The sequence below is a fragment of the Trachurus japonicus genome, chromosome 1 (assembly GCF_045865225.1).
Source record: "Trachurus japonicus isolate A0001 chromosome 1, Traja_1.0".
NCBI lineage: Eukaryota > Metazoa > Chordata > Actinopteri > Carangiformes > Carangidae > Trachurus > Trachurus japonicus.
Genome location: NC_140907.1, coordinates 12,281,625 through 12,309,541, shown reverse-complemented (window position 1 = coordinate 12,309,541; position 27,917 = coordinate 12,281,625). Strand labels below are relative to the sequence as shown.

The following is a 27,917-nucleotide window of genomic DNA, read 5'->3' as shown; positions in this document are numbered from 1 at the left end:
ATTATACTGTATCTTTTAAGTATGCAGGGAATGGATAAACTAACATGAACACCTGTAACACAACAGATTTGTGACATGTTTCATCTCTGTGATCATATCTGAGGCGCTACTGTGCAGTGTTTTTATGTCTATGCCTATTATTTTACTGTAATTATTTACAGTAAATGCACATGATCACACAGTTAATTTTACTCATATGTACTAAGGGAAACAAAGCATAAAAAATGAGGGTTGGAATACATTTACATTATGTCTAAAAATATGTTTTATGATTTCCTTTTATATGAAAGATAATGCTATTAGGAAACTCTCATTTCATAAAACATATCAACATAACATATGTTGATATATATCATCTTTTAAGACTGAAACATATTTTCTCTGCTCCAAAATACACAAGGAGATATTTATGTCACAAGTTCACCTTTTATTAATTCATTTCCAACAATTGGTATGTGTATGCATGCCAGCTTTCTGGTATGAGAAAATATCTAGATATAATTATCCATTTGACTGAGTTGAGAACCTATATGTATAAAGTAGACTGCTGTTAATGGTCTTAAAGGAATAGTTCACCAAAAAATGAAATTCCTCATGCTGATGAATACTCCGGAGTAGTTTTTTAAATGCATCTGGAGACCCTGGAGGGGGGTTCATAGTCCAACGAAATCCTTATATGAGAGTCAATAGCATCTGACACAAAAAAGGTCCATAAAACTACACAAAAACCCTGTAATCTTCCTCCATACTGCTTGTCTGCTGCAATCCAAGTGTCCAGAAGGGATATAGTCCAGAGTTTACGAAACAATGTAATTTAGGACATTTTTACAGCCGAAACAATCCTGTATTGCACTCTGACGTTCACACACCCCAGTCAAATTACATTGTTTTGAGTAAACTCTGGACTATATCCCTTCAGGACACTTGGATTGCAGCAAATGAGCAGTATGGAGGAATATTACAAGGTTTTTGTGTAGTTTTATGGACCTTTTTGTGTCAGGCGCTATTGACTCTCATGTAAGGATTTCGCTGGAGTACAAACCCCCTTCCCGGGTCACCAGATGCACTTTGAGGAATACTACTCCGGAATCAGCATGAGGGCGAGTAAATAATTACTGAATTTCATTTTTTTGGTGAACTATTCTTTTGAATGTTACTATTTTCACAGATGGAGGTTTCTCTTTCTTGAACACATACAAATCACGTGTACAGACCCCCACGTACTGCTAACAACAGGCTGACCTAATACTTACAGACACTCTCATTTGGGATGAATGTCAGTGCTAATCCGACCTTAAGCTACAACAAATGACTCCAACTACATTTCCTCTACTTCTCTTTCCTCTTTCCATCTATCCATCTGTCCATCCACCACCTCTCCTTTGCTGTCCTTGTTACCTGCTGCCTAGCATCCATCCATTACTGTCTCACTCTCCATCTACTTTCCTCTCACTTCATTTCTATCGATGTCTCCCACATACCACTCCTTCATTTTTATACTAATTGCAGTATTCTCTTCCCAGTCTCATAAGCAGCCTCCTTTCCCTCCTTTCTTGTTTGTCTCTCCATTCCTTCTATTCCACTCTTTTCTTACTCTCTTCTTCTCCCTCTTTTTTTCTCCCCCTCCTCTATTCCCTGTACCTCAGTTTTTTTGCCATGATGTTTCCAATGTTATGGAAGGGAAACCAGTAATTTCATTGGCATTTCCACATGCACAGACACATCTCTCCTCATTCTCTCACCCCATTGCCAAGTCCAAGTTCATTTTCGGTTTTCATTGCTATGGCAAGCAGGCTGTTGGAATTAGATTTGGGTTATGTTGCCAACCGTGACTGAGTCCTTTCCTCTGTAAGGCTATAACTGAGCCCCGGCAGCTTTTATTGGGGAGCCAAAGGGAAGATGACAGGTGCGCACCAGGGACCTGTTAAAGGTATACCTTGACATTTAGAGATGTAGTGTGATATTTTCCTTTGCTCGGCACACAGGGAGAGATGTGCACATATACGTTTTTCACTAGCTCTTAAAGTGTGTTATTGTCATTGTTACTATGTCTCATTAAAACCAATGGCCATGCTGAGCTAATGAGATGGCTGTACACAGAGGTTCTCTCTGCTGCCTCTGTTTGGTGGGGAGTTGAGCGGAATGAATAAAGTACTACAACAAAACCTTACTGAATCTTGTGTTCAAACACAACTATTGTGAAGATAATACTTTTTTATCCACAATAAGGTAGCTGGCTTATATCTGGACTACGCAACAGTGAACAGCTTCTGTGTATTTGGAAATTGTTGAAATGTAAACCACAGGATACAATTAATGCCCAACACATGACAAATTAAAAAAAGAATTACAGGATTTTGGCTCTTCGGTCATATATATTTTAGCCAAACTGACCATTCTTAGCTCTTTGCACTCACCACTTCAGCTGTAGGCAGAGTGTGAATGGGGGCGGTCAACATTTTCTCCAGGCTGTAAAGGGAACTTACACAGCGCAGTACAGTGCAGGGGCGCGCTTGAGTTAACAGAAGTCTTACAGTATCTTGCTTGTTCAATGAAATGTCTACAGTCTATAGATGATGATAAACCAAATTTTACAGTTCATGTGCCACATAATGTACAAACAACTTTTGCAGTCACCAACAAATTATTCTAGATCTAAACTGCCAGCAAGTCAGACCCACACACACCCTAGCAAACCCTCATTTCTGCAGATCCACACAATGCTGAACCAGAACCAAACACAATATCTAGCAAAGACGATGGCAGATGTTTTACCATACATGCTCTGGTCTAGACAGATTCACATCCTGTACTGGTCCCAATATTGGAACTAATGGATTAGATAGGACTCTGTAGTCTATATGCTTAAAAGCCTGAGCTAGGGTGAATCTTATTTTTGCCATTAATTCAGAAGTGAGAAACATATCAAGACTATTTTAAGAAAACAGCTCACAAAGTTAGATTTTGAGGTCACCAGTGTTTTCAGTAGCCCAACTAAACCACCACTCAAAGACTATGAAAATGAGATTATAAAACTTTTTTTATGTGCTACATAAATAGGCTACACAAATAGCCCAACACTGCACTACAAACACGCAAACATCCACATTAAACTTCTCATTCACTTCAATTATGTTGTTTCCAAAAGGGGGCAACTGTCAAACCTAGCAACGCAGCTTGCGGCTTTGTTTACAACCTGACCGCAGCGCTTTCAGGTTATGATAGCTCCGCTAACCAGAGCGACAGGGCACAACATGGATCGATTTCTAATAAGAAAAACTAAACGGACAGACAGGTGGCGTGGTAAGAAATAGTGACGTTAAAGAGTCAGAGGAAGCAGCATAGATCAACATGAAGTCGCCAGAGAGGGACGAGCAGGCAAGGGCCAGGTGTTCTTAGCAAAAAACAAAAGGTAGGACAAGAGTATACAAGATGAGCTGCCGACACCTGACACAATATAATTGTTTTAAAGTCCCCCGGGTACAGACTGAACTTGCTAAGTCTGCCTTTTGATGCACCTGCCTCCTGGAATGATCTTCAACTCACACTTAATATCAACGCGCCTCCATCTTATGGACATTACAAAAGCATAATCTCAAACCTCCTTACCACAGTCTGCAATTGTTTTTAATTTTTGAATCGACCTTTTGAAATTATGTCCCATCCTAACTATGCAGATGGTTTATTTGTGACTTGTTCTAATTCTGCATAGTGCTTTGACTTTAACACTGTTGTGATCTCGACGACATTGTAAATGAGGGCAAAACCTCCTCCTTTTCGAGAATAAATAAAGGTCTGAATATTGAGTGATTTCCAAAATGCGTATCATGTTTTAAGACATCTCGCAAACATACACCAAATTTCAAAACAAGGAGATGGTGTCTGGTCTCACCGCCAATGCCAACTTCATTTGTATGTAACTTACAATGTCTTCTGTTGCGGTTAAAAAAATTGTAGAATAGACATTTTTCTGATTGTCAGAATTATATAACTTAACTGTTATAAATCAGCCAAATAATTTTGCACCTTGAGGTCACACCATTAGTATAGTATCCTTGAAAAGAACTAACACAGAAGACCTAAATAAATAGTCAAAGTTAAGAGTAGTTCACTGAGTCGAGGCCTCTGGGCCTATCTGTCTCCAGGTTAATGACTATGATGTTCTCCTTTTAGTTACAAAGATATTTAAAGGGTACATGAGCAGCACCTCTGCTCTGCTTCATCATGCAGAGTGTGTCTATGAGTGTATGTGTATATGCGCAGGCATGCGTGTGTGTATGTTGTTTGTACAGATCAAGATGTGCCCCGTCAGCCTATGTGAAATCATTAGTTATACTAATTGGTTCTTCACTGTTGGGGTATCTGAATCCCTCATTGCTCTCTACTCCTTTTTTCAGTTCATCTTCTCTCCCCCTCTTTATTTCCTCCCATTTTCTTCCAGCCACTTCTGATTCAACATTTCTCTGTCATCCCTCTCTCATCCTTTCATCTGTCTCCGTCTTAGCCATTTTCCACACACATTTTCATTACTTTCCACAGACATCTTCACTTCCCCTCTCCTCATTTCTAAAACGAAGAACACAGATAGTGGGGATACAGATGTCTGCTGGGATTAGCATCCAGCCTTGGGTTGTGTGAGTTTATGTGGGAGGGCGAGAGAGAGGGAAAAAAAGCAACAGAGCAGAGTTTCCTTGAATATTGAAGAGTAAATAAAGAAGCAGGCAAAGCAGTCAATATAAACCAAGATTGTGTAATGATTCTCATTGGAAACTTGGCTTGTATTAGTCTGAACAGAGGATTGGACTGAAGGAATGCAGAGAAAAGTCAGGCCCAGGAAGGATGGAGGGAAGTGTGTGTGGTGGGTGGTAGATCAACTGAGAAGTAGAGTAGTGCAAGAACAACAAGAACACCACTTCTCTGTATCGTTCACCTTCTCTTTAATTTCCTATTCTATCCATTTTCCATCTGTTTCTCCCACTCACTGAGTTTCTGTGCATAAGAAGCTTGCAAAACGTTAACCACCTTCCCTTCTGTCATTCTGGCCAGGTTTTTTGTAAAATCATTATGATTTGACACATAGGTGACACCCTGAAATGTTTTGTGTGCGACCAGCAGTTCATACTATAATGTATGATGAAGAAAATAATCAAATCAATAACAATCACTAAGATGATAAATCAAATTTTGATTGACTATGAATGCTATCATAATGCATTATATCAACTTTCATATTATAAATTTTGCTTAGTCTCAGACATCAACCATTACCCAGCCCCAGATTTACCATGTTTATTATTAAACAAGGCATGTTTTATAAACACAATAGATACATAGATACACAATAGCCATTTGTCCTCATGTCTATCCTTCTATTCAATATATTCTTAAAAAGTTAGGATGAGTGAAACTATTTCTCCTCCTTTTTAAAAAGTGACCCTTTGTCATTTCTCTGTGCACTGCAGGTGTTTTCTCTCAGTAATTAAAGACAAACTTGATTGGGCCTATGATCCATCAGATCAATGCTCCTCCATCAAAAAACAAATCCGTTGACCCACCCTTCAGCCAAAACTGACTGAAAACCCTCCAAGTCCCAGGAAGATTTAGTTGCATTGGAAATCTTTTAAGAAAACCTGCATGTTTCCAAGTTATTCAGATACCAAGTCTGTGAAAACTGCAATCATGCATTAAAGTTTAACTTTGAAAAAATGACCAAGGAGATAACTTTCCTGTCTTCGCAGATAAACTAATTTATTCCAACACTTGTTTTATCTTGACAATAATAAGCTGCTTGATTTTATCATGGAGACAATGTCTTCATCTGTCTTTTTCCTAAATAGCCACTTGTATCAAAGAAATTATCAAAAATACGTTAAACAACTTTACTGTATGCAGTGATGTTTTGTTGGAGAGAAAACAGTGATAATGAATTTGCTGTGGTATCCAAACAAAGAAAAGTTTGCTTTGTTTACCGTGCACATTTTTAATGTTGTTTTCTTTTGTATCTCCCTTTCCCTGACTCTCCCTCCCAAGATTCATTTTCTTTTCTTTTCACATATTTTGCCCTCTGTCTCAATAAGCCCCACTCTGCCACCTCATCAAGAGGGACCCATTTTAAATCCCTCCTCCATCTTCATACGTCTTTCTTGATGACAACCACAGACAACCACAGAGCAAAGTTGCATCCCCAACAGCAACATGCTATCTCAGTGTTTGCATTAACAACCACAGTTTCTTTTCTTTTTTATTGCAAATATAACGTTCTACCCTCCTGTTTTCATGTTCATTATCCTGGGGAAGACAGTCGGGGTAAGCACAATGCCCAACTGCTGTAACATCAAGCTCTGTGCATCTACATTTATGTTTTATGCATTTTATTGTGTTTCTTTTGTACTTTATCATTGTTCTTCATTGATGCTCCTCTGATTTCTAAATTATCTCGCTTTCATGTTTTCAGATCTTTCTAGATGCCAACACCATCAGGCTGGGCAACATTCCCCTCGGCAGTGCTGTGGACCCTTTGGAGGGGGCACCCGCAGGTACCACCTACACTAAACAGACTGTGTACGAGCTGTGTGCCTGCGCTAATGGCAAGCTTTACCTGTCCCCAGCTGAGAAAGGCTCTACCTGCCAAACCACCAGTAACTTTTGTCTCTGGAGCTGAAAGTAGGAGGATGACACACACTTGGGACATATGGACTATTGGAGTTTGAAGCTAATGCTAGCCAACAGACTGAATCATCGAAGATTATGGCTTGGTGGGAAGCTAATACCAGCTAATAGACCGAATCAACATGGATTGTAGCATGGCAAGAAGTTCATGTCCGTTACACCACCAAATAACATGGAATATGGCTTGGCAGGAAGCTAAAGCTTGCTTACAGACCAAATCAACATGGACTGTGTCTTGGTTTGAAGCTAATGCCAGCTAAAGGACTGAATCAATGTGGACTAGAGCTTGGTGCGAAGCCAGCTCACCAACCAAATTAATATGGATTGGTCAGTAGCTAATGCTAGTCAAGATGATGGATGACCTGGCTGGCAGGAAGCAAGAGCCAGCAAGGGTTACCTTGTGGTTTTGATGCTAAGACCACTCATGACCACGGATGGGCGGTCTCCCTCTGGGGCTCTCATTGGCTATCTTTGCCATTGCTGAGTTGCTGCCATGACGGTTTCTGAGAACAACTCTTACATACAGAATGTTCTGGAAGAAATGCTTTTGTTTTCGTTTGGATAATAAGATACGGTGAAGGACTGCAAAGTCACTAGCGGGGACATGAACAAGGACCCTGGGTTAACTATCTGTTGGCTAACAGACATCGGAGAGGACTTTGGTTTAGCTGCGCAGGTAGCTAACAATAAATCAGACAATGGTTTAGTCTAGTGGGAAGCTAAGGCTAGCTAACGGACCAATCTATACCAGAAAGGCCTTCCCCCTCCTCCCCCTCTAGTCTTTCAACCCAAATGTTGACGTTTGACCTTTCCACATTAATCTGCACCTGGTAGTGACTATGTTCTCCAGTTCCACTTTTCATAGGATAACTAATGCAAATAATTGTGCTACAGCCTTGCAGTCAGTCTGATTTCCACATCTTATTTTCTTTTAGTTCTCTTTTAAATTGGATATTTTACTTGTTATCTTGTTATTCTATTCATTTTTGTCCAGTTTGTAATCATTTATCTTTCCATATATTGCTGGTCCTTTCTTTTTCCCTTTTCCATGGTCTATATATTTTTTTTCTGTCTATGCACTTACTTGTACTAGACTGGACAAAAAAGAAACGGCACTGCCTATTCACTTTCTTCCACCAGTCAGGTTAAAAAACAAATACTTTGCAACTTTTACGAACCATCACAGCTGTACCAGGTGCAGGGTTTTCCCTGCACACCATCTATTCCTGCGCCTTTTGCTTTCTAGAGTACAAAAGAAAATGGAATAATAAAAAGAGGAGGAAAGTGAGTCAAAGTCTTGAGGCCCAGGCAGATTCTAGGGTAGACAGACCATTTTTTCAAATGGGGCCAGTCCAGTCAGGCAGAGGCAGCAGTCGACCAATGGCCAGTAATGTTTTTTTTCTGTCATTGAGAAATGTTTCTGCTTTTTGCTTTCATGCTCCTTTTTGTTTCCTCTCCAGCTTTTCTTTATTGTATGACTGCAATTTTTACCTCTCGTAAATCTCTGCTCAGCATCCTTAGCGTCTTTTTATTCTTTCCAGCAGGTATATTTTGTCTTATGCTTCCTCTCTTACTCGCCACTCAACAAATAACACATCTTGATGTTATTTTCACATCTTATTTTGTTATGTCCTCACTTAAAACTTTCCTGTGGCCATCACAAAATCAAATATCAGGAACAATTCATGATCACTAAGCAAGAAGTGTCCACAATAGAATTTTGGTTTAATATAACCATTAATATATCCATCAGTCCATACATCCAGTACATTTCAGGAGTTTTTCAGGAGAATTCAAACGTGTTCCCAGTTAAAATGAAATATTGAGTCTCTCCAGCATATTGCATGTTGTAGGTCATGTTCTGATGAATACAATAGAACCACATCATCTGCAAAAAAAAATCATGTCTACGAAAATCACAATTAGGATGGATGACAAGAGACAACCTTGGTGGAGGCTGTTACCAACAGGAAATGTGCTTGATGTGATGCTGACAAGAAGAAACCCTAAAGACCCCCTAAGGGACATGGTCATAACTGTGCGTTCACACCAAAAGCTTCCAAAGCGTCAAAACGCCGAAAGTCAATTCATTTTCAATGAGAGCCCAGCGACACTGAGCATCCAAAGCATCAACAGGCGTCGCCGCGCTTCCAAAGCGCCCAAAGCGCCCAAAGCGTCACCAGACGAGAAGTTGAGCCATGGTTAACTTTAGGGTAATAATTTAGGACGCGGTTTGGCGGCAACCTGTCAGAATAGAGATGTCCGTCGGCTGCCTTTTTTTTGTATTTCGCCTCCCCAATGACCAGCGCAATCGAACTTTGACGTCAGTCACGTGACGAGCGGCCAAAGCGGCTGAAAATATTTGCCGTTTTGGGAGCTGTCTTGTCTGACGCCCACCCTTGAGCGTTTTTGACGCTTTGGAAGCTTTTGGTGTGAACGCACAGTAAGATTTCATGACCCTTCCATAACCTTGTAAAGGAGTTGGTTGTACATTCCTATTCCTTTATTTGAGGTACAACAATCAGTCAGTGCCTCCTTTCCAGTACCCCAGCATGAGATCAAAAGGATGAGCAGTGTAATATCCCATAATTACTGCACTCCCTCCAATTTCTCTGTCTAAATAGGTGAGCCACAATCCCATTCTGCTATATTACAGGCACCTGCAACCTGCATGCAACACTGAAAAGGCTTGACAGCTAAGACAGCCCAGCAAAGTCCAGTGTTTTCAGCATCACAGGGTGAATGTCATCCACACCTGGCATCTTGCCACTGAGGAACTTATCGACTACCTCACAGAACTGTGGTAGAGACATGAGTGAGGCTCTCATTGAGTCATCAAATTCTGTGTTCTTTTGGTCATGTTTTTCAAGGTGTTCTTTCTGACTACACCCCCATTTAGAATCAGCAGTTCTTCCTCCTTTTTGCATCCTTGGTCAAGCCCTCCTTTCCCTTCCTTAACTGTCTGGTTTTTTCCCAGAACATTCCAGACAAGATCAAAAAGTTTCTCTCCATATGCTCCCTGAACTCTTCTTATACCCAAGTTTTTGTGTTTGCAACTGCAGCATCTACAGTCCCCATCTCCCACTTTGAGGATATGTAGGTCTTGTTCCTCAAGGTTTTCCATCACCTGACTGCCCAGTTAGAGTCAGCAACTATTTTTCCTTGCTGAATCTCAGTATAATCCTTGTATCCAACCTCATTGTCTGATTTGTTTTGCCATAATGTCCTTGAGGCCAGCCAAAATTCCATCTCCGTAGCCTCCCTTAACCCCTCCCACAAGCATTTATTTTTGTGTCTGCAGCAGCCTTCTGGTACACATCTGCTGCTTGAGGAGACTTCCAGACCAACCATGCCCATTAGCCCTCCTTCAGTGTGATGGCCTCCATCACTGTTGTCCACCTGTGGTTTCTGAGGTTGCAACCATGACAGGCACCTCTCTGACCAGGATGCCCACTGGGAATCGCCAGCCTCACCTGGGATTCATACAAAGTTCATGAATTGTCATACCTGCTGACAGGGGCCTCTGGAAGATATTTCGGGCTCGTTCTCATTTAGATTGAATTGGTCTGTCCAGTATCCCTAAGCCCAAACCTGAGCATAGGGTGGAACGAATTTATTGTGGCCAGTGGGTATTTGTTATGGCCAATCCATCAATAACAGAGCACCACTCAGTATGAGAAAGACCATTTATCTCAATTTTCCATCTGGGTATGTTATGAATTTTCTAACTCAAGTTACTCAAGAGGACTATAGAACCCCAGGTGGTGCTCTTTCCACGATATGCCCCAGAAACTGCTATGTCTCCATCTAGAAGTTCAAAGAAGCCCCTCCTTGAAACACAAATACATACACACATCTCCCAAGATCACCAGGACTCCCAAGTTTCTCCAACACATTGAAACATACAATATATTATACAATCTCAGTGAAGTCTCAAACATGGACATTGATGTGAATGGCCTCATCTGGCTAACCCATCCTCTGCAATGGCTGGAAATCACGGGAAATCAACAAATTTGTTTGACAGGAATTCCCCTGAAAGAAATTGTGGATAGATTTGGTTCTACAGTATGTGTATGGAATAAGGCCCTGAGACGTTCTTTCTTTTTTAAAACAAAGCGATACACAGGTGCCTTTGCTGCTGTTGGTAAAAGCACATCACAGTATGAACGTTCACACTACCCTCAGTGGACCATCTGCAAGTGTCTCTGGACAAAGTATCTATTTATCAATCTACCTATCTATCTATTTAGTTTTCTGTCTTTTTCCTCCCCTTCTCTCCTGGTTTTGTAGAACTCTCACTATATCCAGCTGAAAACAGAAAACTTCAGACCTGGGTTAAAGTTTGATTTTCTGATGTGTTCCCTTATGGTTTTATTCTTGATAATTAAAAAAGCACAAATTATGCCATGTATATAACAATACCAATAAAATATGAAATAAAATAATATTGTTTTTAAAGAGAATCTCTGTGTCTTCATTGTTGTAAAATTCTAAATCATCACTTTTATTTTCTAACAGGAAGTTTATATTAAATTTGTACCTAAAACAAATGTAAAATAATCCCCTCCAATTGCTTTGAGATGTTATGACATTACAAGTTAAAATACTGCAACTCAGCAGACACATTCCTGGAAAATGGTTTATGTTTAAGTTTATTTAGGATAGCCCCTTGAGATGCAGCATCTCGTTTTCGAGGGGGTCCCTATACAGAAACAATGCAAACAATACACAAACAAGACATACTATTACAATGATACAAAACACACAGAGACACAAAGCACAGCACACTGCTCACCCACTTCACCAACCCCCAAACCCCACCCAACTTATCATAGACTTACACTGAAAATGCACATAAACCTACATACTGTGTAAATGTAGATGTGAGCAAGTATACACATGAGCAAGTACACAAATACACAAATGGGTCTGCCCCAATAACAAGAGCAACACACATTGGAGGCAACAGTAAACCACTGCATCAAAAACATGAGCAACCTGTTCTTAATTGGGAAAATAGATCTGTTCGAAAGATATAGAAGGAGGTGATGGACTTTAACACAGGGGGAAGATTGTTCCAATCAGATGGAGCTTTGTATTTGAAAGATCGGCGGCCAATTTCTTTATGAATCATAGGCACCGTGAAAAATAAATTTGCTGTGTGTCTAAGGGGATAGGGAGATGTATAAGGGACCAACAACTGTTTTGAGTACGGTGGGACTTCTGAGTAGATACATTTATGAAGAAACAAAAACCAATGAAACTGCTGGGTTTAGGTACATAAGGCAGTGGTGGGTTTTAAATGGGCATCTCAAGACAAATCTGCATAAAGAGTTAGTTAAAATATTGAGAGTTTGAGGATGGAGTCAGTGGTGTTTTGATACACAATATCTGCATAATCAAGTATAGGAAGTATCAGTTGTGTAACTACCTTTCCTGACTTGAAATGAAAAACAGTTAATGCTACGATAAAGAGAACCCAAGTGACCATAATTCTTTTGCAAACATAATCAATATGTGGTTTAAAGTGAGCTCGGGTCCAGCCAAATTCCGAGGTATTTAAATTCATAAATCTTTCAAAAGCTAAAAATTATGGATAGTTCATGAGTGTGATAAGCTATGTTTTGTGCCAAACACCATTAAACAGGTCTTTTCAGATTAAGAACAAGTCTATTGTTGTTAACCAGTGTTGAACATATTAAAATCATGCTGTAAATTGTACTGGATTTGTGATATATCACGATTTGAATGATAGATGACGGTGTCATCAGCATAAAGATTGCATGACAAGTTGAACGACAGCGACAGAGTGGAAATAGAAAAGAGCAGTGGACCCCTTGTGGAACACCCGTTTCAACTAACATATCAATGAATACATTTACTACTGTATTAAGTTATTACATTTCCTTTCATTAGAGGAAAGCTCAATCAAAAAATGTATATATAATTTTGTTTATATTGGTTAACATGTTTTCTCCTTTTTCCGGTCTCTCAATTTTTCCTCCATTTCTTATCTTTCTTCTGTAGTAGTGTCCCTGTAAGCACAAACATCAAAGCACATGTTTTGACATCACGATGTAAAACAAAACAAAGCATCCAGAGGCCACCTGCTCATTGTCACTTGAGATGTGTTCATCAACCGCCAGGCCTGTTGACAGTAATGGGATGACATTCCCCTTCTCTGCTCCACACTACTTTTACTCTGTTCAACAACACTTTATTCTACATTTTATTTTACACATTCATTTCATACAGTTCCAACTATTATTTTATTTTCCACATTTTACTTCATCAATTTCTACGTGCAGACATTTTTTCACTATGCTGATGCACTGATACACCCATAAAGACTAATTAATACAATCATACAAGATAAACACACACAATAATAAGGAAGCGGAAGTAAAAGGAGCTGCATTGTGTGGTAAGACAATGATAACCCATCCTGAGTGAGAAAAAAAATGTATTTGTAGAAATGCAATTTGGATAGCAAATTCACATGGGTCAAACAGAACACAAAGCTGTTCAGTTGCACCAGTTATCCATCTAACCCCAGATTTCCACCGGGACCGCCACCGGAGCTGAACGCTGCCACACTAATCAATGTTAGTATTTCCACGGGGCGCGCCGTGGCATGTCTCAGCAGCGGCTCTCCACGCTGCAGCGCGATCAATCTGTAGCAGTTCTATTTTTGACGGAGTCGTTGCTAAATCGTGTCAAGCTCAACAGAGCAGATCGCACCAGACAGGAGGTCCAACACAGTTTCAAAGTAAAACATTTCGCCCCCTTTCAAAATAAAACCCAAAACAGAGTTCATATAGATTATCACAACTTCATATCAACATTACATCAGGGTCTCAGAGATTCGGCACCATGGACGACGAGAGATTAATTGTCATCTCTTAGCGCCGCACGGGTCATTCTGATTCCACTCCGGCATCCGGGTCCATTTTTAGCGCAACTAGCCAGAGCTTTAGTGAGTCCAGGTTGTGGAGAGGAAGCCTGTGGAAGCTGAACTTCGTCCAGCTGGTCATTTTGTTCTGACAATTCGGAAACACGCAGAAACGAACCATAGTGTTAGCAGTAGCAACTTAGGTAAACAAGCTGCGGGACGCACAGCTCAGAGATGACATCATCCAGGTCAGAGGTTAGTAGGTCAACCTACAGACCCCGGATGTTGATAACAGGTCAGCCCGGACTTAGAAGGCAATAGCACTAGAGTATCATAAAAAAAAATATTGGTGAAATGAACGAGTTTCACAGCAGATAATGAGTTATTTAGAGGCTGCATTCCGCTGCCCCGTAGACTTGCATTATATGGATATACGTGGCTCTCGGCTGGATCTAATTTCATCGGAACGACTTGTAATGACACCAAAGTTATCTGGGTGAGTAAATTCCCCTTTAAAGGGTTTTGCTGAAAAGTTCATTGAGAGCTCATCTATCACATCAGCTCAAATAAATGAGACTTAACTTCTTTTGTGAGTTGCAGCCTAATTTCTTAGTTAGCTAGGTGGACAATGAAGTTATAATGATTAATTAAGGTATAATAACTTGGGCTCTTACATCTCCTGTAGCAAAGCGTTTTTGTAAAAGCCTCATGGGTAGCAGGATGGTTTGTGGTGAGGGGTTAACAGGCTAGGCCTATTACTGTAACTCACCTCTTCCTTCCTATTCTTTCTTATGTCAATCTTGGTGAATGTTATTTCCTTCTGTTCTTCCTTAATCTCAAACATATCATGGAGGAAGGTGATATTTCTATCATTTATGGGACATTCCTATAATTATTTTTTACAGTGAAACAATTTCATTGTGAAGATTATGCATATTTTTACGTTACCTAAAATCTAACGTTGAGTCGATATGCCAAACAAAAGTGTAATGAAAGATTGAAAGCAATGTGAGAACTGCTGCCAATGTTTTTGAGCAGGGTGATCAGATAAATTAACAGTGAATAATATAAGAGATTGAGAGAGCTAGTGAAGTGGACGAGAAGGACATGTCAGAAGAGAAAGATAATGCTGAAATCAATTCTGAGCACGAAAGTGAACCTGAAGAGGATGGACTGGACGGAGAGCTAGAAGAATGAAGAGCATCACAGTCAGGGCAAGGAGGAAGATATAGTGATTAATATATGATGAAGAATTGTCAGAATGAATGGCTTTCTTCCGGGATAAGCAGTAGGGTCAGCCCTGTAATTCTACATGACTATAGTTAAGTGATCATATTGCCCACATTAGTCAGTTGAATGCCATGTGACAGAGTTGGAGTTTCCCCCATTATCTTTCTCTTTCAAAATGACTTGCCACAAACATATTTGTGTTCCCATTTCCAGTCAGCAGTGTTGACAGTTTAGCACACTTGTTGCTAGATTAACAGACTTCCTTTTCAGTTAAACTATACACCTATATGTGGCTAGACTGGGGTGTGACCTGTGATAACCCAGTTTCCCAACTGGTTTTGTGGCTGCTCGAGGGCTGCAAAGAGTAGGCCCCGCCTTCGTCACAGCAGAATTTTTTTTTTTTTCATCACATGTTTCTGTATATGATTGTGATGGGTGTGCATGCACACAAGTGTTGTCAAATTTATGATTGCTTGTGTTTCTTAACACACACGTTACACATTATGCCTATTTGAGGCCCTGCTTTGTGCATACACAACGGTTATAGATGATGATTTGATGATGTCACTGCTCCCTTGTGCACAACATCAATCAATAACATTAAACTGTCCCATTACCTGGTTGTCAGTGTGATAGGAAGTTGACTCCTCATGTGAGTTGCCCTGTCAAACCTCTCCTGTCTATGGCACGACTATGGACACACAAAAGCAGAGACCAGTATTTTCAGCATGTGATGTAAGTGTGTATTTGAATGACAAGCACTGTCAGAGCCAAAGGAAGATGTAGATAATATTGTCTCGTTTCCTCCATGCACTTTGAGACACATTACAGAGGAGACGAGAATGGTTTGGATAATCACTACATATGAGAATAGAAAGGAGGAGAGAGGAGATGAAATGGAAAAAGGCAGAATGATGGTGGAGAGGTGGAGGTGAGATAAGGTGCTCTATTTCTATGAATGGCTGACAGATTTATGGTCATTTCATCACTAGAGGTATAATTGTGAACCGTGTTGATGTGGGAGGACTGAATTATCTGTTAGTGTGGTGAGGGCTGGTTGTAGGCCAGAATGTCCCAAATGTTCCAAGGTGGTCAAGGAGATGCAAAAGAAGAAAAATGCAATTGCATGGCTTCCCAAGCACGCCACAAAAGGCATGAAAACAGATTTCAAAAGCCTGCACACTGTGTTCTCAGTGAGTAATCATAGCAACGCTCTGTTCTAGCTACAGCTCTGCTTATTTTCATCTTTGATTAAGTTTGCTGTTTGATGTTAGCAAGCATGCAGAAATGCTACAATAACGCTACTGATAGGAAAAAAGGATCATCTGTTTATGAATGCATGAACTGATGACTTCCCAAAATAATGCTGTTTATCCAACTGGTGCACTGATTTTGTACTTTGTGTAATTTTACAGAGAAAATTGTTTAAAGCTTAAATTTGGGTTATAAAAAATAAAATCTTTTTGTAGTGTCTTCAGAGCGAAATATGTTGGTCCTGATTAGCTCAGGGGTGTTAAGAAGGAATAAAAGTTTAAAACTTTCTGATGATGGATGTGATCTCAAACTGCAACCTCTGGATCATATTGTCTGTGTATGTAGCGTACATGTATGTGTTGATGTAGAGTGTGAAGATTGTGTGGGATATCGCTTCAGAAAAAGAAAATGCAGTCAACAGTGCTCTGCCCGAAGTCAGCAGGAAGAGTATGAGTCAGGGAAGTCTTCTTTACCCTTGACAGTGTGTCATCATCAGCAGCAGGATATATACTGTAGGTTAACCACAGTGTGCAGTGTTGTCAAGTTAGTCTTGAGAGAAAGGAAAAGTAAATTTTAAGTCAAGTCAATGTTTACCTGTCATGCAGAATACAATTGGTGTAGACTTAACACAAGTACAGTAAATTATGTTGTGGAGAAATGTATGGAATCTCTCTGGGCTGTCAAACATTGGCCGCTCAGCCTGCTGTCACACCAACCATTTTTGAATTGAAAATTTGTTTTGAGGACCATATTGATTAGAAATAATGAAATAGCTGGATGATTTGGACAGTAAACTTCAGAATCAGAAGAATCTGAATAGCTTTTATTGTGTACTATACTTTCAGGGGATTTAAGCTTGTGTGCATAGAACAAAAAGCCAGTACAAAAGAAACTATAGAAAAACAAAGAGAACGGTAGAGTAGTACAGGTTGTTGTATAAACTTTAGGAGTGCAACAATCTGACAATTGTATTGCTTATTTTCCACCATTGCTCTGTCTGTTATACTAATGCAGCCTCTCAACATGAGAGTCCACACATATGTTCAAACAGGGATGTTTGATTGACTTATGTTAAATCTTATGAGGTTCATTTATGAAACACATCATCAAGGATTGGCCCTGATTCATATTGAGTCTATGCTATTGAATAGTGGACTTTTTTTTTTGTAATGTGCCAAAGTTGTACCAGCTGAGCAAGACTTAGGGCGTATATTCACACCAGGAAAGTCTGATAGTTCACTTGCTTTGGTGCGGACTATACTCTTCCAAGTTGATATTATTTTATTTATTTAAAATAAATCTTTATATAAACTGCTTTGGAGGAAACAACTTTGTCTTTATCATTTCAGTGAAGCATTCCACCTTGATTTTCACTTGTATCTGAGGGCTGTGGGTTGGTGCGTGCCGTGGGGGGGTGGGGTATGTGACTACAGGAAAGGATGAGCTGTTACATTTGAAAGTCTGAGAGAGACTGTGAGTGGTTGTGGTTTGGCCCAATTTATTTCCTTTGTTGCTCTTTGCGTGTTACTTTCATCATGATAGAGCGCTACATTTACTCTTTACTTCTTCTTGGTGAGTTTATACTATATTTCTTGATTCTTCCTCTGCACCTAATGTACTGTATCTGCTATTCGTCCTGTAGCTGTTGGATGATGTGAATTTTCTATGTATTTGTTTTACTTGATTAGTCTTTTCATCTGTTTCATCATTTGTTTCCTTGATTTTCACTTTTAGCTCCTACTGTTGTGGGGATGAAAACTTTCACTGAGGTCGGTCATGTTGGAGAAAATGTGACTTTCCTTTGCTCAGACTGGGGCGTTTCATTTGATACAACATCTTATGTTAAGTATCTTTGTCGTAGTCCATGCAAAGATATCATCATCAAAGCAGGACCTGGAGAGACTAAACGTAAAAACAGAATACACATCCATAACAAAGGAAAACATTTGTTTGTGACTATTACTGGTCTCCAGATGTCAGACTCACACAAAGTTATTTGTGGATTAGAGAAATTGTTCTTTGATCGATTTATAGAGGCGAATCTTAAGGTCATAGATGGTAAGTTTGTGCTCTTAATTTTCTTTATTTAAACAGTAATACTATCTGATTAATGATTACTGATTATTGTTTCCAGGTCCCAAAACAACCACTGAAAGCATCACTGTGGAGTCAACTGTGTCTGTCAGCTACATTACTTCACTCAGCATCTCATATATTATCACTAATATGTCATACACAACCCTTAATACAACAGCATCCACTACATCAACAACAACAGGAGCTGGTATGTATTTATTTAACTAAAATTGATATATAGAGTCCATACCACTGCAATATAGTCAATATAATACAAATAATATACATTTTACACATATTTTAGCAATTTGTGGTAATTGGCAGAGACCAATGTTGGGCACATTACTTAAAGTAATTATTTATAGTTACTAGTCACTTTCCTCAAAAAGTAACTGAATTAGTAACTGAGTTACTACTGTACATGATAAAAGTAATTTATTACAAGGAAAGTAACTCTTGTGTTTTTTTATAAAATGCTCACTTCCCTCCCTAACCCCCATTTATCTGGAACTAACCAATTCACTCAGTATTCCTCCACACAGGCAGGCTCCGCGACGCGCTGTATCACTCCGCCTCTTCCACACACCGCTGATTGAGACAGCTGATAGGCAGAGTGATACAGGAGATACAGGAGTCTGCCTGTGTGGAGGAACACTGACCCAGTTGGTTAGTTCCAGATAAACTTCTTTTTCTGACCAGTTGATGAACCAAAAATAATAATGTCCTACACTTAAACGGATGTTTTCTGATGGGACTTATGAGTCAAGTAATGGCAAAACGGCGTATTTTATTGTCAGTAACTGTAACGTTGTTGTAATGGGGGGAAACAGTTGCTTTTTTGATTACTCGTTACTGAAAAAAATCACGCCATTAACGCCGTTATTCCCATCACTGGCAGAGATGGAGTAGAATGATGACCTGAATGGTGTCCATGTTGTAATGAATAGCTAAATCAATTCTGTATGAAGAAACATACAAAATGGATGCCACATGGTGAGGCATAGCCTGTGGTTTCTAAGTGATGATGCTTTTTTCAGCTGTGTTGCTCTTCCTGTTTACAGAAAGTGTAACATATCTGATTGTGGGTTCCATTGTCCTTATAACCATAACCATGGTCTTGCTGCTGTTTATGAGGATGATTAAGAAGAAACAACTAAGTACTGTAACACCTACACACCACCACACATTGCATATGTGCAACACCTGTAAAGTACATGAGAGATGGTTACAAATACTGTCTTTTGTTTTCTTTAAGTGTCAGATGCTGATTTGCCACAAGAGGACACACAAGAGGTAATTGTCTTCATTTTGATTTATGGGGGTCATGTGATATGCACTTTTTGTTCACTCTCCTACTGCAACTTGAAGTCCTTTCAAATACATCTCAGCTTGTGTATGTTCTGCATTCACAGCATGCAATGAAACCTTGTTAGCATGAATTATTAAACAAAAGTGTGAAATATTCTAAATGTTTTATTGTTTCCCTTTAAACATCAAATCTTGCTGCTCATAGGATGGTTTTGGTAATCTTATTATGTGCAATAATTAAAATGTTTTCACCTTTTCATGTCTGATTGATAGGACTTAGATGGGACATTCTTTCTGATTTAACTGTGAGAAACTTACAAGTGTTTGTAACCTCTTTGAATACATGATGCCATATTGGTAGTGGCTTTTATTTGACATGATTAACTAACATGATTTACTCAGAACTCAAGTAAAGTAACTCAAAGTAACGTAATTAATACTTAAAGCATAAGTAAGCGGAATATTTGTGTTAATATAAGTCTTAAATAATTATATCTTCCGACAGCAATCACTTACATAGAGTGTTTAGTCCGAAACACAGGTCTGTCAGTCACTCTGCTCTGCTGTAAGCCAAGGAGAAAAATTTCCTTGTATCCTACAACCTTTATCCAATGAGGAGAGAGAATGGCATAAAGGGGCGGTCCTCTCTGTGTGTGCAGCCAAGGGATGCGCGTGAATGTGGTGATGTAGGGACGAGGACCAATAGATCCATGACGAGGGCAGGGGCTTCTACTCCATCCACTGACAGGGAGTTAGCCAAAACGACCGGATCGTCGTCCATTAATGAATTTTTTTTTATACAGTACAGTAGTCACTTAGTCATTTGTGATGTCATGATGTGCTCATACATATCATAATTCATGAAGATGCACTCACCTTGGTCGATGATTTAATTAGTCTGTTGTTCATGCATAAGGTCATAATTGACAGACTCATGCTAATTACGAATTATTATTATTATTATTATTGTAAGAGGTAAGTCATGCACAAACATAACTGAAACACAGACTTTTGTTTGACTGTGTTTCAGTGTTTTTTACAACTGTATTTTCTCACTATTTCCATTTTAAGGTTGTTGAATATGAGGGAATCAGGACTGAAGACCACCAGGTTGAGAGGTCACCCACAGCTGTCTCTACCATCCACTCCTCTGCTGACACTGATCCAGAGAGTCTCTATGCTAATTCCATGTACCACCAAGGCCCTGAATTAACAGCTGCATGTTACCAGTATTCAGATGTTTATTTAAATTCAGCTTCCTGGGTCAGACCAAGCGGACAATGTGCAGAAAACCAAGTCATAGGCCTCCAGGATGACTTTGTGTACTCTTTTGCTCAACTACCCCAACAGCAAATTGATCCCTCTGACATTTGAACCAAATCAATCTGTAGCCAATATCATGACTCTCCATCCCTTATAGCTAAGCTACCACTGGTATCCTTATGGTCACTGTACTGGGATGAAAGTAGACAAGATGAACATTTGTAGAAATAGTGCTAAGACAGTCATGGCATATTTCACTTTCAGCTTGTATGCATGTTGTTGACAGCACCAGAAGAGAACAAAATTGAATGAATGAATGAAGGCTTTATTTCAAACATGTGAATGATATGTCACACTTGAAGCACTTTAGTTGCAATGCTTTGTAGTTTGAAAAGGAGTAGGAAGAATCATTAGCTTATTAATTCCTACCCCTTCTCCACTTAGTACCTTATAGGCTACTAGGTTATCTTACTTCCAGTGTATCCTGTGTTTTGTTGTTGTTGTTGTTTTTTCATACTCTCAACAAAACAAACAAATAATCACCAACAAACAACAACACCACAACTGCTCGTGTCAAAATAAATAACAAATATGACAAAATGTGAGAACCCTATTGTTTGTCATACCCCTCTTCTTCCCTGTACCTTGTGAATACCATCTGTTTGTTTGAATTTGCTCAAGGTTGGACATTGTCTGAGCTCCTCCGCTAGTCTGTTCCACAGTTTCACTCCACATATTGAAATACAAAAGGTTTTTAAAGTTGTGCATGCACACAGATGTTTTAGATTCAGTTCCCCCTTCTCTCGTCAAAATGAAATCTTTGATTTTGATTTATTTGTAGTACACAAATCATAAAAACATTCACAGATAAACAGCATGTAGATTTAAATTTGCTCTTGTATCTTAAAGTATTGTGTGGAACACAGTAAAATTGAACTAGTTGATGTGCAGTGGTGTGACACAGTAATTACATTCTGATGAATGTCAATTGCAGTTCATTACATTTCTACAGAGTGAATGTCCCACCATTTACTTGACGGTGCAGGGAGAGAATAAAAAGCCATTCATGTGGTTGTCACTACACCAATAATTGGCAAATAGTAGCGTTTGTACCAGTGGACTTTGTCATGTTTCTCTGGACTATGGACCGGATGCTGCAAATCTGAAGTAGTGCAGTATGTCACAAACTTGTCACGAAGAACTTATTGCATGTTGAAATAGTCCATACGAAAATGTAAGAATTTTGTTGCATTTTTCCATCAATGTCTTTTTCACTCTCCTTCCATCTTTTTCATTTCTATGTGTACCTCATACCATGTCTTTTGTAGTCTCCCGACTCACACACACACACACACACACACACATGCACGCATACACACACGCACACACAGAAAAGTCACCTTGGCAGAGGGGCAGTGGGAATGCCTTCCAGTAACTGTTCTTGTCAGGCTCAAAGAGCGAAAGCAGCTTGATGTCGTTGTTATTGTTGTTACAGTTGTTGTGTACATCGGCCACCATGGGAAGAGTGCAGTGGCCTGGGGTATCTGCTCTGCTCTGTCAATGACAGTCAATGACACTCCACTGTGATGTGAAAAGGATTAGCCATCTCTCTCTCTCTCTCTCACATATAGACACATGCACACACACGCAAATTCATTCACTGCAGTCAGTTTGCCGTGCTTCAAAGCAAATTGACTTTTTTACACTTTCCACCCAGAGGGAAAGAGTGGTACACATCTTCCTAAGTAGGAAGTTTTTGAAGGTCTTGAGACTGCAAGGAAAGTTTCAGGAGATTTAGAATAGAGACCGTGTCTAATTCTTATCTGTAAAACTGGAGCCATTTCAGAGGTTTTTCATAACCTCATTATCATTAAATCTTTCTAAAACATTGACCTGATTACTGTAGCCACTGCTAAGCTTGTTTGTTAAAGGTCTTGAATGCCTTTAAAAAGGGTAATTTCACTGTCTGCAGCCTATTAAGCCTCTTTTTCTGATAAACCAAATTGCTTTGCACTTAGCCCTGAAAACAGACGTGATGACACGTTTCCACTTCAGATACTGTAATGAGTACCATGCGCCACAACTTCTGTATTTCTAAACACAGTGCATCACTGCCAACAGAGTTGCTACTGTAAATCGGGTAAACTTAAACGTTAGTGCCTGTAAGACAGCTCCTTACCTGTTAATTAACCACAGAGCAAGTCTTGACATTTGTCTAATATTACACAGACAAATTTATTGTTCACAGATGTAACTTTTGTTGCTTAAAGGGATAGTTCGCTCAAAATTGAAATTTTGGCGCAGCACTGCACTGCCATATGATGGTTGCGAACGGAGCTCACTTTTCTTCGTCCAAAAAGACACACCAAAAAACATCCAAATACCTCCATAGTGCTCGTCTGTAATGTAATGTACGGCCTCCGGAAAGAAGCTGGTCTTGAGCTGTGATGCTCCGCAGCCTTCTGCCTTAGGGGAGGGGGACAAATAGTCAATTTGCTGGATGGGTTGGGTCTTCCATGGAGGAAGATCTGCTCCTGCACCTGCTGACATAAGTCCTCAACACAGGGGAGGCCGCAATTCATGATTTTTTGGGCAGATTTGACCACCCTCCACAGCTTCTTCTTGTCAGCAGCAGAGCAGTTTGCATACCACACTGTGGTGCAGGATCACAGGATGTGAGGATGCTATCTACCACCCTTGAACTTGTATTGGAAATCTGTTTTGGAAGACCTCCCCTGGAAGAACATAGCTGATTTATCCTTTTACTCTGTTGACATCTCTGTTCTGGGCTTTCAGTTGGCCCTCCCCTCACAGTTATTAAGCAGAAATGCTGGAAAAACATTAACAGAGAAGCCCAGTTGATACAGAGCCTAAAGGGAGATAACGATGTTCATTAAGAGCTTGTAGTTTATCTTTTTTTAAAGTAAGGTATGTAAGATTTCCAGCTCAAACAGTTTGCAGTTTGGAGGTGAAAGTTGGTTTAAAAGTTTTTTATATATATGTGGATGTGGGTAGCCTACTTGTTTTAACTCAGCCAGTCTCTGCAGGTTTGAGCAAATGTAGTGGAACAAAATGCTATGCTAATGCTATAGGGACTTTTACATGGACAGCTACTGTATATTAGGAGAGTGTTTCCTTTTGGAGAGCTCGAGTGAGAGTAGTATAAGCTATCTATGTGTGTGTGTGTGTGTGTGTGTGTGTGTGTGTGTGTGTGTGTGTGTGTGTGTGTGTGTGTGTGCGTACGTGCAAAAGGCAATTATACAAATAGACAGTTGTGTTGTTTTGCTCTCTGGAGATGCTGCTAAAATATGCTATTCCGGAAAAATGTCAATCAATAAGTGAAAACTGCTGCAGGCAAACATTGTTGAAGCAAATAAAGGCCTCTTGAGATCTCAGATCGTATGTGAATGGAAGAATAACTGATGAAATCATTATGCAAAAATGGAATTATGATTTTCATGCCTACTAATTATAAAATAATAATAAAAGTTCTAATAATTATTGTTTTACATTCTATCTGTTTTGGCCAAATGATTTTTAATTCTTAACAAGTCTAAAATACATATTTCTCTAATCAGAGTACTGTAAGATTTTAATGCTCATAATACTGCCATTTCTTTGCTTAAAACAAATTTACATTAAGCAGTTAGGGCCAAGACAAGAAACTGAGGAGAGGGAAGGTTCCTACCAACACAAAGGAATGGTCAGTATTGTGGCACTGTACTTGGAATGGGACCTCTGCCAGTTAAAAACCTTTCCAATCTCTGTCCTCAATCAAATTGAGCTGATTACAAGCACACCTAGGGTTCCAAAGTACCTTAAACTAATTACTTTCTATCCCCTGCCCTTGCCTCTAAAGTCAAAGCTAACAATTACAATCTGGCCGCTCTGATTTGCACTTCTGATGTTAGCCAATTACAGCTACTTTCAAAGTCATATCATCCAATTACCTTCTCTTGCCACCCTGGATTCTGCACACCCATTAGCCAATTATACATCTCGCACCATTGGTGTCCCTGGCCCATGTAAGCAGATCCTGCAAACTGCAAATTGACATCATGAAAACACATCACACACCTAAATATCTTTCTTAAGTTAAGACCCTGTTATTAGCAGCTATCAAAGCCCAAATGTGGTTCTTTCCAACTCCAGCTGAGGCCAAGCCCGCCCCCCTGAATCAATTCTCTCGCAATGATAATATGGCACTTTAAACTCACCTTCACTGGAGCAAGATAATGATAACACAGAGATGGCTGCTCAGAGCACGGCATAAGCTTTCAGGTGTCTGGAGTAGTAATGGGGAGAGTTTCAGAGTTTGAACCTTCTCATGTCTGATTCACTGAGCTGGTATAAAATGAACTGGCTGGTCTGATGAACTGAGTGAAACGAACACTCTGTGCGATTACATAATTGTAATATGCCCACAATGAAACTTGGATATAAGGTAAGTCAAGTCAATTGTATTTATATAGCACATTTAATACGGCAAACGTAAACTCAGTGTGCTTCAAAAATAAAAACAGACAGAGATACATTGTATAACATGAAATAGCATATAAGATAAGAAATCATTACATGTATAAAGACATTAAAGACATAATAAATATATCATATAAAACACAACACATGTAAACAGCCAAACAGGCCATGAAGCAATTATTCAAAAAACACAACTGCAAAGTGTAAACAGCCTTGGTAACCCACACAATAGAAGCACAAACACACACAAAAAAAGAAAACACAACATACACACAACTCCGGGGGGGGGGGGGGGGGGATTGTTTTGATGTACTCGAACACAAATACAAATAGAAATACTTTCCCCCCCTCAACAAATACAAATTCCGGATGCTTTGCACACCCCTAATTGCTAGTGCATACTACTAAAATATTGATTGAGAATCGCATGTAAGACCCAAATGACACGTTATATAATACTGATAGCAATATACAGCACTTAAACGCAATTTTTACTTGGTTGGCTGGTAAAATATCTGCCTGGCTGGTAAAAAAAATTCACTTACCAGCCTGAAAAAGTTAGTTTTGGACCCTGATTGGAAGCTTACTCTTTTGGTTATCTAAGGTGGGCTCAGGGCAATTATATCTTTTCGAGAGAGTTTTCAATCCAGCCATGAAGTGCATAGTTTTTTTCAGGAATGTCGTAGCATAGGTAAATCCACCGTGATAACTCCGTGATAGTGATTAAAAATTGCATTTTGTGATTAAAATTGAAATTCAATTTCCGTTCTTTGGAACACTCCCACATTTAAAACCACTGCTCCACCCCTGCAACCCCCCCTAAAACATATGGAGTCAGAAAACATGAGCATGTATAAAACAGTCACTCCATTACATACTGTAGTCCCAAAAGCGAGCAGTGGGTCGTGATGACCTACCAACCCGGGAGAACCTTGGCCTGTCATAGTGGACGGTCTGAAGAGGGGGCTCGTCCCCGAATGGGCTACTAATCTGATAGGTGACCCCCATCTCATCATCCCTGTCCATTCGCCGTTACACCAAGTAAGGTCACCTCCAGTGGGGAGCCATTTTACGGTGGCACTCTGACATTCGCGGTCGTTGTGAAAGGACCCGTAATGAAAACCGGGGTTTGAAAAAAAATATTGAGGCGTGACTTATTCGCACGAAAAATATGTCTCCGGTGTGAAAGGACCTTAATGCTAAAAAAAAGTAGCTTCACTGTGTGGCAACTCTACGTTTCTTTCTTACTGTGACAATAGTGCTAGTGCTAATTGGCACCATCCACTCCAATTAGAGAGGGGAAAAAAATCATGTTCTCTCTCTTCTCTGTTCTACATGATCATCATCACTTGACTTTTTGTAATTGTAATTGTGAGGTTTTTTTTTTTATATAAGTTTAGATAGTTGTGAGCCCTGCACTTTGATGTTCTGTTCAATGGCACACTGCATCTATCATCAAGAGAATACTGAGGTACCACATTGCCATGTTCCCTCGGTTTGACAACGCCCATTCAATGCACAATTAGTACTTTTAGATTTTGAACGTACACTGCACTGTAGGTCATGTTGTTATACTTAATTACTGTTCATTAATATTAAATAAATCTTCTTTTTTTCACATTCAGACAGATTTTATTCCCAGTTGTAACATAGACGGATATATGCCGTTATGATGATGGCTTCCACCCCATGAGTTGTGTTTGATTTTGTTATGTTATGATTTAGCATGATGAAACATCTCATCCCTGTGGTGGAGTATCACATGGGTGGGGAAAATTGAATTGAATGTACCCTGATATTGAATTGGCACTTTGTACTGCAGAAAGTTGGTGCTGTGCTTACACTATGACTCAACCTGAAGATCACAAGGTAAACTGCAATACCAAAACCTTCTCCTCCTTTCATCATTTCTCTCTCCAGGAAGTCATATTAAAGACAAAATAGCGACTGTTTGTTGAGCAAACAGCCCTTAGGGGGCCTGCTTCTTGTGGGAACCGAGACCCTTTGTCTGAGGTATCAAAGCAGCAGAAGAATAAAGGTGATATGAAAATGATTTCTTCTTATTCAATTAGCCTACTCATCTTTCATGAGGGTTGTTTGTGCCTCTCTTAATATGCAGTTATAATTGGCTCTGTGGCACTTTTAACGCAGTTACTGCCTTTTGTGATTGAATGCCAATTATCAGTGCATGTGTATGGATGGGTAATGACTTTAAGGTATATCCTATGGAGTGTGAATCAATTACAGTACATTCCTCTGGTGATTGAAGATCCATTTGTGTTTTCATTTTTGGTTCATTAGCAGTCATCTGGCTTCTGCTCAATACTATCGACCAGGGGCACACAGAGAACATCCTCTGCAATAAAGACAAAAATGTTTGCATTTATCTAGATGGAGCCAACCTCCATTGTCCTGTACAGAGTGGTTTGAGTGGTAGAAGTCCCTTGCATTTTTTTAAAATATTTTTTTTGGCCCATTCAAACGTTAATATTAACATTAATAACATTCAAAGGTACAATATGTAAGAAATCTAAAGCAACTGGCTGTAAAATCATCCTAATATGTCACAGAGACTCAGAAATAATGTTCATATAACATACTGAACTCACCAACAACAATAGTACAGCCAGAATATTTGCATTATTTTTTTTTTTTGCAGACCGCAAATCATGTTTATGTTTTGAATTTACGTGTTGGCATGTGGCGCCACCCAGCGCTCTCTCACAATCATGGCGTCAGTGGC

The 27,917-nt window shown here is 39.6% G+C and overlaps 2 protein-coding genes across 2 annotated transcripts in view; both read left to right on the top strand.

Moving 5' to 3' along the window:
- The window catches only part of LOC146991466 (zeta-sarcoglycan-like), a 373,318-nt gene extending 365,496 nt beyond the window's left edge, over positions 1 to 7,822 (top strand). The window contains exon 8 of the mRNA XM_085773280.1: positions 6,455 to 7,822. Within this exon, the coding sequence (XP_085629406.1) occupies positions 6,455 to 6,661 (207 nt within the window). The 3' untranslated portion in view covers positions 6,662 to 7,822. The remainder of the gene's footprint in view (positions 1 to 6,454) is intronic.
- Positions 7,823 to 17,737: 9,915 nt separating this feature from the next.
- Positions 17,738 to 20,814, top strand: LOC146991465 (uncharacterized). The gene is made up of 3 exons (XM_085788936.1): positions 17,738 to 18,106; positions 19,186 to 19,190; positions 20,504 to 20,814. Exons 1-3 carry the CDS (start codon positions 17,800 to 17,802, stop codon positions 20,804 to 20,806), a joined length of 615 nt encoding a protein of 204 aa, XP_085645062.1. The 5' UTR covers positions 17,738 to 17,799; the 3' UTR covers positions 20,807 to 20,814.
- The last annotated feature ends 7,103 nt before the right edge of the window (positions 20,815 to 27,917 follow it).